This window comes from Schistocerca piceifrons, chromosome 1, assembly GCF_021461385.2.
Source record: "Schistocerca piceifrons isolate TAMUIC-IGC-003096 chromosome 1, iqSchPice1.1, whole genome shotgun sequence".
Classification (NCBI taxonomy): Eukaryota; Metazoa; Arthropoda; class Insecta; order Orthoptera; family Acrididae; genus Schistocerca; species Schistocerca piceifrons.
The window spans coordinates 657306122-657318704 of NC_060138.1; the positions used below are offsets into that span (position 1 = coordinate 657306122).

The 12583-nt window shown below is 35.9% G+C and overlaps 1 protein-coding gene across 4 annotated transcripts in view; it reads left to right on the plus strand.

Annotated features, from left to right (window-relative positions):
• LOC124805363 (putative epidermal cell surface receptor) overlaps positions 1 to 12583 on the plus strand; it is a 428974-nt gene that overhangs the window by 356311 nt on the left and 60080 nt on the right. For all 4 annotated transcript variants that reach the window (XM_047265922.1, XM_047265913.1, XM_047265930.1 and 1 more), the window contains 3 exons: positions 1009 to 1199; positions 5189 to 5337; positions 11028 to 11196. In XM_047265922.1, the coding sequence (XP_047121878.1) occupies positions 1009 to 1199; positions 5189 to 5337; positions 11028 to 11196 (509 nt within the window). The remainder of the gene's footprint in view (positions 1 to 1008; positions 1200 to 5188; positions 5338 to 11027; positions 11197 to 12583) is intronic.

Sequence of the window (12583 nt, forward strand, 5' to 3'; positions counted from 1 at the left end):
CATTAAAAGAGTGGCTGGTTTGGCTGATATAGTACTTATCACAATTGTTGTTGTTGTTGTTGTTGTTGTTGTTGTTGTTGTGGTCTTCAGTCCTGAGACTGGTTTGATGCAGCTCTCCATGCTACTCTATCCTGTGCAAGCTTCTTCATCTCCCAGTACCTACTGCAACCTACATCCTTCTGAATCTGCTTAGTGTATTCATCTCTTGGTCTCCCACTATGATTTTTACCCTCCACGCTGCCCTCCAATACTAAATTGGTGATCCCTTGATGCCTCAGAACATGTCCTACCAACCGATCCCTTCTTCTGGTCAAGTTGTGCCACAAACTCCTCTTCTCCCCAATCCTATTCAATACTTCCTCGTTAGTTATGTGATCTACCCATCTAATCTTCAGCATTCTTCTGTAGCACCACATTTCAAAAGCTTCTATTCTCTTCTTGTCCAAACTATTTATCGTCCATGTTTCACTTCCATACATGGCTACACTCCATACAAATACTTTCAGAAATAACTTCCTGACACTTAAATCTATACTCGATGCACAATTATTGCAGTCAATCCTATATATCCCAGAGCCATCAAATTTGTCACGCATGCTTCTCAATCTATGTTCTACATGAAGTTTTAGTGTATTGTCAACTTGGAAACCACATCTAATATTGGATTTTCTAAAACATTTCTCTGTTTGGTGGGACATATTACGATGAAATTCCATTGTAATGGTTTTCATGCTTTCTTCATAACTTCTAATTTCTGGGTGAATATGCATTTGCCTATTTTTATTGCAGTTTTTGTCTACTCTTTGATAGTTGTAACTGTTGGCTATTGCCATCATTGTTCATTCTACAGGTACAAGTCTTCATATCGTGAGCTTCACCTTTCACAACCTAAAACCCAAGTTAAGTGTTCAGTGTCATGTAAAGATGTATATATAGCAGTTTTCTGACTTTTAATCAAAATTCAATTTCTTTTTGCCTAACTGTAGACTGAGATTAAAATCTTTTCAGGAATAATGATGTGGCCTCATGGGAACAACAGATCTTGGCACCACCTGATGACATCATAGCCACACCACAACTGGAATTTGTACTTGGAGAGCTTCAACCTGACACTGAGTACCAAATACAGATTTCAGTCATGATGAGAGACATCCAGAATGCTCCCCACAGTCCAGTAATTTCAGTCAGAACACCTCCAGGTAAATTCCATATTGCTTTCAATTTCATGATTAATTGATGATTTGAGTATAATTGTAAGTTGTTTGGTTTAATTGTGTGAGTTTGTACAGTTGTAGATTAGAGAAGATAAACTTAATTGCCAAGATGCTAATAATAACCTTTATTCTTGATAACCAGTTTCAATAATCAATGTTACCATCTTCAGATATCCGTTGACAGGTTATTGCATATTTCTTAAAATAGCAGTAAAAATACTCGTTTTCATTTATTGGAAGGTACATAACAGATCTACCTACCAACGAATCAGGGAGGGTATTTTTACTCGTATTTTAAGAAATATGCAATAACCTATCTATCAAGATCTGAAAATGGTAACGTTGATTACTGAAATTGGTTATTGAGAATAAAGGTTATTATTAACAATCTTGGCAAAGAAGTTTACGTTCTCTAATCTATTTTCACAGATCATCCCTTGCAGCTCAAAATGAGTAAACTAAATTGAACAGATGTACTATCTATGATTTGTGTAAAAGTATTATAAGCAGTTAGGGAAATAAAGCAAAAATGCTGCATAATAGTGAACTCGTACCACACCCAGCATTCAGACATTAACGTGAATTAATATGGTCTGTTAATGTGTCTCTTTCTGAATTTGTTACTTATTATATTTGCACTTATTCAGGACAAATTATAATGTATAATAAAAACAAATACATTTAAGACAACATGCATTTAACTTTATCTTGCCAGATAGATATCTCCTTGTTTGTATAGGAACTAGGCCTAAGCACAATGAGAAACTCAGACAGGAGAGTACTGAAAATGTTAGAATAAGGAAAGGTTCTCATAAAAGTATAATTAAAAATAATGTAAGTATATTTCATCAAAATATTGGGAGTTTAAAGAATAAAGTAGATGAGCTTTTGGTTTGTTTAGAAGATTTAGAAGCTGAGAATGAAATAGATATACTATGCCTGTCTGAGCATCACATTGTTACTGATATGGATAAGGTAAATGTAAGTGGTTATAAGCTCTCTGCACATGTAATGAGAGAAAATATGGAGGAAGGAGGAGTTGCTGTATATGTCAAAAGTTATCATTGTGCAAAAAGTACAGAAACAAAAAAGTTTTGTGTAGAGAAACATATAGAAGCATGTGCCTGTGAGCTTAAATTAAATAAAGGCACATTTATAATTGTAACTGTATATAGGTCCCCATCAGGAAATTTTCATCTATTTCTGAAAAATTTGGACTCCTTGTTGTGCTATCTGTCAGACAGGGGGAAGCAAATTATTATTTGTGGGGACTTCAATGTAGATTCTCTGAAAGAGGGTAATAGGAAAAATGACCTTGAAGTATTACTCGGCTCTTTCAATTTGACACCCATTATTGATTTTCCTACTCAGGTGGTAAAGGATAGCAGCTCACTGATAGATAACTTCTTTATAGACCAAGATAAGTTTAACCAGATAAATGCTCAGCCTGTTGAGAATGGTCTTTCTGATCATGGTGCACAGCTAGTTACAATATATGACGTAGCTCCATTCAGCAATACTAAACAGTCCTCCAAAATAGTACATTCAGTCAACGATTTAACAATTGCAAATTTCAGGGAAAGCCTACAGCAGTTAGACTGGGGTGAGGTGTACCGTGAACCTGATGCCAATTTAAAATATAATTTATTTCATGACATTTTTGTAAATACATTTGAAAACTGCTTCCCCAAGAAAATAGTTAAATATACTCGTAAGAAACCTTGTAACAAACCATGGCCTACTAAGGGTATAAAAATATCTTGTAACCGGAAAAGGGAAATGTATCTGACAGCAAGAAAGAGTAGTGGCCCAGAAACTATCAAACATTATAAAAACTACTGTGTTATATTAAGAAAAGTTATCAAAAAATACAGAAGTATGTGTATCATGTCTGAAATCAGCAACTCTGATAATAAAAATAAAACAATTTGGAATATTATTGAAAGAGAAACAGGTCAACCGAGAGCACAGGAAGACAGTATTACCATCAAATTGAATGAAAACTTTACGAACAAAAAGTCAGAAGTTGAAAATATTTTTAATAATCATTTTCTAAATGTGGATATGGTAGGATCCAGGTGTTCATTAGAAGATGCTAGGCTGTTAATGGAAGAGGCCATACCTATGCAGTTTGATACAATTGAAATCTCACCCACTTCTCCCTCTGAAATTAGGAAAATAATAAACTTGCTTAAAAGCAAAAACTCACATGGAATTGATGGCATTTCCAGCAAAATACTAAAAGCTTGTTCTCAACACATAAGTAAGATTCTCAGCCACCTGTGTAATAGCTCTCTGGAACAGGGCATTTTCCCTGATAGACTGAAATATGCTATTGTTATACCTTTGCATAAAAAGGGGGATAGATCTGATGTCAACAATTACCGTCCAATCTCCCTTCTAACAGCTTTATCCAAAATTTTTGAGAAAGTAATGTATTCAAGAGTAGCTTCACATATCTGTAAAAATGAAGTACTAACAAAATTTCAGTTTGGTTTCCAGGAAGGTTTTTCAACAGAAAATGCCATATATGCCTTCACCAATCAAATTTTAAATGATGTGAATAACCGAACACCACCCATTGGGATTTTTTGTGATCTCTCAAAGGCTTTTGATTGTGTAAATCATGAAATTCTGCTATACAAGCTCAAATATTGTGGCATGAGTGGGACAGTGCACAAATGGTTCAATTCGTACCTAACTGGACGAGTGCAGAAAGTTGAAATAAGCAGTTCTCATAATATGCACAGATCAGCACATTCCTCAAACTGGGGAACTATCAAGAATGGGGTTCCACAAGGGTCAGTCTTGGGTCCTTTGTTGTTCTTAATATATATTAATGACTTGCTATTCTATATTCATGAAGAGGCAAAGTTAGTTCTCTTTGCTGATGATACAAGTATAGTAATCACACCTGCGAAACAAGAATTAACTGATGAAATTGTCAATACTGTCTTTCAGAAAATTACTAAGTGGTTCTTTGTAAACGGACTCTCACTGAATTTTGATAAGACACAGTACATACAGTTCCGTACAGTGAATGGTATGACGCCATTAATAAATACAGACCTTAATCAGAAGTATATAGCTAAGGTAGAATATTCCAAATTTTTAGGTATGTCCATTGATGAGAGATTAAATTGGAAGAAACACATTGATGATCTGCTGAAATGTTTGAGTTCAGCTACTTATGCAATAAGGGTCATTGAAAATTTTGGTGATAAACATCTTAGTAAATTAGCTTACTACGCCTATTTTCACTCATTGCTTTCATATGGTATCATATTTTGGGGTAATTTATCACTGAGGAATAAAGTATTTATTGCACAAAAGCGTGTAATCAGAATAATAGCTGGAGTCCACCCAAGATCATCTTGCAGACATTTATTTAAGGATCTAGGGATATTCACAGTAGCTTCTCAGTATATATACTCTCTTATGAAATTTGTTATTAACAGCCAAATCCAATTCAAAAGTAATAGTAGTGTGCATAACTACAATACTAGGAGAAAGGATGATCTTCACTATTAAAGATTAAATCTAACTTTGGCACAGAACGGGGTGAATTATACTGGCACTAAAGTCTTTGGTCACTTACCAAATAGTATCAAAAGTCTGACAGATAACCAACAAGTATTTAAGAAGAAATTAAAAGAATTTCTGAATGACAACTCCATCTACCCCATAGAGGAATTTTTAGATATAAATTAAGGGAAAAAATTATTAAAAAAAATTAAAAAATTAAAAAAAAACAAAAAAATAAAAAAGTTGTTATATTAACTTAAGTATGTTGTTAAATTAACTTAATTATGTCATGTATTGGAAAATTTGACTCGTTCCACATCATTACGAAATATCGTATTCATGATCCATGGAACTAGTATTAATCTAATCTAATCTATTACCTGATGTGTTAGTGATGCATGGTGAAATTTGCATGAAGTTTGGAAGGCTCATCAGTATTTCTATTTCAGCGTTACCACCTATAATAGAGATAGATCCTGCTCTTGCTGTAGTTGAACTTAATGCTACATGGGTCGATCTCAGCTGGCGCAGATTTTCTGAAGAAGAAGCACAGTTCATAGATGGTATTCAGTTGAGGTACAAAGAAGTTAATGATAAGGTAAGCATTGTATCATAATAATTTAGTTATTTTTCACACAACTGAATATTAACTAATGTAGCTGCAATCATGTAAATACTGATAATTTAAAACCAAATGTTTAGGCCTCAAATGTGAGTCTAAATAAATATAGTTACATATGCTTGTCTTGGCTATAATTGAGTGTGAGAGCTAACCTTTTTTAGGTTAAATACCATACTCAGATGCACTACTTTAAAAGCAATTTAGATAAATGAAGTGTCGCACACAAATAACTTGTTTGAATAACATTGCTATTATGTATCAGAGTGTTAAAGGATTAAAAACCAGGTTAACAAACTTGTAGAGTATCAAAATTAAGTTGATGTATTACATCTGTCTGAGCACCACGTAATTCATATGTTAAACATAGAAGACCATAAATTAGCAGCCAATTTCTGTAGGGAAAATGTGGACAAAAGTGGAGTTTTCATGCATGTAAAAAATAAAATCAAGTTCAAATACATTCGTAGCAGTAGTTCTTGCTTAGATCAACAATTAGAAGTTGTGCTGTCTGTGGTTAACTGAGAATTCAATTAAAGAAAATGAGATCTTGGTTATTAAAGAGAACAGCCAAATAATTATTGATAGCAATTAGGTAGCCCATATATTTAATAACCACTTCCTTTGAAGTAGTTCAGAAAATTGACATGGACTATTCGAGGGATACAGCAATAGAATACACAAGAAGCAATGTCTGATGCATAGTCAAATTACATTTACCAATGCTCTGCTAAAGAAACTTAAGAATGTAATTAATTCCCCCCAAACAAAAAAACTCTTATAGAGTTGACGATATCTAAAGTAAAGTACTAAAATCCTATTCTTTACATTTAAGCAGTGTATTAGCCACACATGTAAACATTACTATCACAGGAATAATTCCAGACGTACGGTACTGAAATATGCTACTGTCAAGACCCTTTACAAGGAAAACAGTAAGCAAGGTATTAATAATTACTGTTCAGTTTGATGACTTACTTCTTCTCAAAGATACTGGAAAAGAATGTGGTGCAGGAACCATGACTCACCCTCTATCAAAATATCATACTTAGTCAATCTCAATTTAAACTTGAAAATTGTCTCTCCAAAGAACATACTATTTTTGGATTCATAAATCATATTATGCAAATTTTAAATGACAAAATATTCTCAACTGGTATTATCTGTGACTTGCCAAAAGCATTTGATCGTGCAGACCACATTATTCTCCTAGACAGTGGCGGATACATATGGGGGACGTGAGGGGTGTGCAGCTCTCCCCCACCCCCCACCCCCCCCATTCCCAGCCCTATGGGGCTGAGTGCATTGCCACATTGCCACCCGTGCTGCCCTGGCAGTCAGCCTGCATGCTATTTGTTCGTTTCTTTTGTCAGTCGACTCAACTGAAGTGAGTAGTTGTACTTTCCTATGTAGCATGCCCGTCCACGTCATCATATTTTATATGTTTCTGTCTGGCACATAGATAGCTAACACATACCTATGAGAAAAGATGCGGCCATTCTAGTGATCTCGATATGTTATTCTGTCTGGCATTTGTTTGAGGAAAGTTGTAAATATTCTACTGTTTTCTTGTACAGAGAACCTTCAATATGTAGCATTATAAATATGGACTATTCACCAAGTAGGAAGCTAGTTCACATTCAGAAACAGAAATATTGAGACTGAAGAATGAATAAGTAAAAAGTTCTAGTTGTAGCAAGTGCGAGTGTGGAGATTAGTCAAGAGTGAGAGTGATCAGTTGATTATGAAGTATTAATAATAGTAATTCATAGTAATTTCTCAGTAAATATATTGTTACAAGACTTGTAACAATATTTTTACTAATAATGTATCATAAGGTGGCATTGTCTTTGTATATGTGTATAATCAGTTTAAATAAAACTTTCTTAAACTTTGCATGTGACTTGATTATTTTTTATTATGGTAAAAGTAAAGGTAGCTCAAGATGTCTTTAGCGCCCCCTCCTTGAGGTTTTTCTGTATCCGCCACTGCTCCTAGATAAGCTCAAATATTATGTTATCAGAAATCTTTCTAGTAACTGATTTCTATCTAACATGGGAACCTCTCCATCGCACCCCCCTCAGATTTAGTTATAAGTTGGCACAGTGGATAGGCCTTGAAAACCTGAACACAGATCAATCGAGAAAACAGGAAGAAATTGTGTGGAACTATGAAAAAAATAAGCAAAATATACAAACTGAGTAGTCCATGCGCAAGATAGGCAACATCAAAGAGATTGTTGGCTCAGTAGCGCCGTGGTCCCGTGGTTAGCGTGAGCAGCTGTGGAACGAAAGGTCCTTGGTTCAAATCTTCCCTGGAGTGAAAAGTTTAATTTTTTATTTTCAGACAATTATCAAAGTTCAGGTACTCACACATAATCAACTTCGCTCTCCAAAATTCCAGGACATGTTCAGATTTGCTTGGACATATGCAGGATTTGACAGTCTTTACACGGAAAAATTTGAAAACGTTAAAAACATATGTTTTGACAGAGCACAGGGAAAACTGTGTGACTGTGAAACTGTTGCATTCATTTGTTGCAGATTATGTGACAACTCTTATGTTTTCATAACTTTTTTGGGTGTGATTATGACATCCACAAGAAAACCTAAATTGGGCAAGGTAGAAGAATCTTTTCACCTATTCGCCAAGTGAACAAGTTAGGTGGGTCGACAACATATTCCTGTCATGTGATGCACATGCCGTCACCAGTGTAGTATAGAATATACCAGACGTGTTTTCCTGTGGAGGAATCGGTTGACCTATGACCTTGCGATCAAATGTTTTCAGTTCCCATTGGAGAGGCACGTCCTTTCGTCTGCTAATCGCACGGTTTTGCGGTGCGGTCGCAAAAGACGGACACTGAACTTATTACCGTGAACAGAGACGTCGATGAACGAACGGACAGATGATAACTTCGCGAAAATAAAAATTTCCACTCGAGGGAAGACTTGAACCAAGGACCTTTCGTTCCGCAGCTGTTCACGCTAACCACGGGACCACGGCGCTACTGAGCCCACATTATCCTTGATGTTGCCTATGTTGCGCGTGGACTACTCAGTTTGTATATTTTGCTTATTTTTTTCATCGTTCCACACAACTTCTTCCTGTTTTCTCGATTGATCTGTGTTCAGTTTCTCAAGGCCTATCCACTTTGCCAACTTATAACTAAACCCGAGGGGGGTGCGATGGGGAGGTTCCCTTGTAAGAGGATACAGAGTGTTGCATTAAGAAACTTGTTGATTATACACAATGAAAAAGCATCTTCAGAATGAGGAACAATCACTCCAGCCATACGACAGGGATTGACATTGGATTCACTCTTGTTCTTGTTATATATGAATGATCTTCCATCATATACCCAAGAAATAGAAACAATACTCTTTCATGCTAATGCAAATGTTATAATGAAGCTTAACTGTGTACTTAAAACACTTGAAAATGTAAATAATATTTTCTTGAAAATTAATAAGTGGTCCTCTTCAAATGGGTGCTGTCACTGAAGAGACAAGGTGCATCTGAAAAGTTCTCAGAAAATAAATGAAACAAGAGTTACAAACAAAATATCTTTACTGCCCTTCAGAGTAGTCACCATTAGCTACAACACACTTCTGACATTGAATGTGAAGCTGTTGGCAACTGTCAGCAAAGTCTTCTTGTGGAATGACTCAAAGCACCGTGCTCATGCATTGTTCTGTATCTACATCATCACAGGAGATGAGACCTGGTGCTACCAATATGGTCCAGAGACTAAGTGACAGTCATTGTCATGGTGTTCAGTCTTCCCCACCCAAAAAAAGTCATCGGGCAAAATTGAAGACTAAGATGCTGTCGATAGCGCTGTTGATAGGCGTTATCTATAGTGAATTTGTACTTGATTGAGGTGGGGAAGATGATGAACACCATGTCATTGATCATTGCTTGGTCTCTGGTTTGGATTGGTAACATTAGGTCTCATCTCTTGTAATGATTCAGATATCTAACAATGCATGATCATGGCATTTTGAGTGATTCCACCAGAGGCATCTGCTGGCAGTCTCCAAGAGCTTTACAACTGATGTCAGAAGTGTATTGTAATTAAAGGTGATCACTCTGAAGAGACCATTTACCAAACTTCCAGACGCACCTTATAGAAAAAGCATAGTACATGCATTTCAATTCAGTAATTCCCACAAGGCAGTCCACATATTTAAAAGAAGAAGAAGGTAAATCAATAAAGGAAACAGAATATTCTGAATTTCTCGGAGTTTAGATTGATAGAGTGATAAGAAGTTGTACTGGACATCAGAGACCAAGTGAGGTGACACAGTGATTAGCATACTGGACTTGCATTCAGGACAACAACTTTTCAAATCCACATCTGACCATTCCGAGTGAAGTTTTCCATCATTTCCCTGTATTACTCCAGCCAAATGATGGGATGGTTCCTTTGAAAGGGCTTGGCCAATTTTGTTCCCCATCCTTGAAGTAATCTGAGCTTGTGCTTCTCTATTGACCTCAATGTTGGTGGGGCATTAAATCCTAATCTTCCTCCTTTGTTTGGATGTCACATGTCACAGATCTTCTGAAATGTCTAAGCCATAGAACTTTTTCATAACACGCATCAGATTTTGACAAAAAAAAAAAAAAAGTTGATTTTCTTTTCCTCTTTTCATTCACTATGATCTTGTGGTATCATATTCTGGGGTCATTGTGGAACAAAATACAAAAGCATATAATAAGGATAATATGTGGTGTTCACTCTAGAACTTCATGTAAGTATCATTTTAAAGAATTGAGCTTACTGTCAACAATCAAATACAATTTGGAAACAACAGTAACACGCTACAAGGAGAAATTATTTACACTATCCACCACTAATCCTCAATGTGATGCAGAAAGGAGTTGAGAAATCAGCCACAAAATACTTTGATGACCTACTGAATGATGTAAAAAATTTATTGGTTAACAAAATTAACTTCAAACAAAAGTTGAAACTGTATGAGTTACAGAACATGGAAATAACTAACTCCATCTGTAGAGAATGGCATTCTACTGCATTGAAATCTGGAGCAATCTTCTCAATAAATGGTACATAGTAACACAAGCAGTAGTGCACTTTTCAGATAGTAAGTTGCTAATAACTGCTGAGAAATTTATATTTGATATTACCAATCAAGTTTTGTGATTTTGAAGGCCTATGATGACAGAAACATTTTCAGAGCTGCAAAGTTTCCTGCCAACAGGACAAAGAGAGGGGAGGGTGCATAACTTTTGTATTCTGAACACTGCACCTCCATACTCACAATAAAATCACAGAATTTCATATTACTAGGTGGAAGCAAACGTACACCTAGAATAAAGGTGACACAAATGCTACCTTTTGCTATCAAAAGATCCTCATTTAGCAAAAGAGATGAAGCCTGTTGAAACTCAGTTCTTCTTTGCCTCTTTGTAAACCATTACTTTGAGTCTTTCCACACAAGAATGGCAAATGTGGTAGTTGTACGTTTTCTGCTTCAGCTATATTCTGCCTAGTGTTTGCTGATCCTTAAGTATGTTTTCTTGCTTATAATCTGTGAAATTATCATGCTTTTCCTTACTACAAGATCACCTTTCATCTCCTTAAATCACAACTTTGTGTACTGTAAAGAACAATGTACTAATGAAATTAATATTTATTGACAAAGGTGTACACAGCAACGCCACTCATACACCGTTCAGTAACAAAATATCGCCTGGAGAATCTGCGACCAAGCTCACAATATGAAATTGCTATCTTTTTCATACCCTTTCATGGTCAGACCACAGAACTGCAAGCAAGAGAAGGACTACTTGTGTCAACAACAGCCCTCCATGGTATGTAAAACCACAATCATGTGAATTTTTAGAACTGATTTACTAAAATAAATTTTCTGTTGTTGTAACTATTATTGTACATTTAAAAATGCTGGACTGCTTATTTTAAAAATTAGTAGTCTGTATTTTATGATCGTGGTTAACTGATATAAAAATTATAAAATTCCTGCAGGAAATTCTATGCAAAACGTCTACTTTGAGATGATAATTTCATAGAAGGGTAAATACCATGCACTAACTTGCCCACAAAGACAATTTTAAACATAGTATTGTACTTCAAAGATTTTTTTAATATTCTGTGTGTTCTGGAAAAATGCCAATGTTGAGATACTGAAAGCTGATTACTATAAAAATTTCAAAACACTTAAGGGGAGTATTACATGCCAGAAAATCATTTTCATGTAGTCAAACCTATATGTTTTTAATGTGACATCTATAAGACCAGTACTGCATTTAAGACATTAGAGTTAATTACAATGAAAGAAATAATGGAGGGGAAGTCTCTCTCATTCATCTGTAAATGAACCTAGGAGTGAATTTAGAGCTACATTGCAAGTAATAGTATTCATTTATTGCGGCATTACAAGTTAGTGTATTGTAAACAGTCATTTGCTGTTACAACTGGAGGTACCTACTTTCTTTGAAAAGTACTTAGGTAATCAAGAGGACATTAACATATCAAATGGTTCAGAGCACTATGGGACTTAACATCTCAGGTCATCAGTCTCCTAGAACTTAGAACTACTTAAACCTAACTAACCTAAGGACATCACACCCATCCATGCCCGAGGCAGGATTCAAACCTGCGACCGTAGCAGTCGCGCGGTTCCAAACTGAAGTGCCTAGAACCACTCGGCCACCAGTGGCCGGCATTAATGTATCAACGGAAGTAAAAACAGAAGCTATTTAATGCAACTAAGAAGCAGCATATACTTTTCAAAATAGTCAGTTTCCTTCTAATGTACTAGGTTTACTTTAAGTGGCATATGCATAAATAGCATTAGGCCAGACAATGATGATTTATTGTAAATACAATACACACCTTCTAAAAGTTGCTTCTACTGTGTTAACAACATTATGAAAAGCATAGATCACTACTCACCATAAAGAAGACACATTGAGTTGCAGACAGGTACAAAGAGAAGGCTGAGCTTTCAGGCAAAGCCTTCTTCTGAAATGAAATGTACACGCATTGACACAAGCATTACCACACACACATGACTGCTGTCTGTGGCCAGAATTCAACTGCAGTGGATGGAACCATCAATTTGGAGAGGAGAAGTGAAGGCGGAAGGACAGCAAGGTACAGATGGCGGAAGAGAACTGAGTGCTGTCTGGCAGAGTGTCTGATGGAGGCAGAACAAGGCTCAAGGCTGCCAGGTGCAGA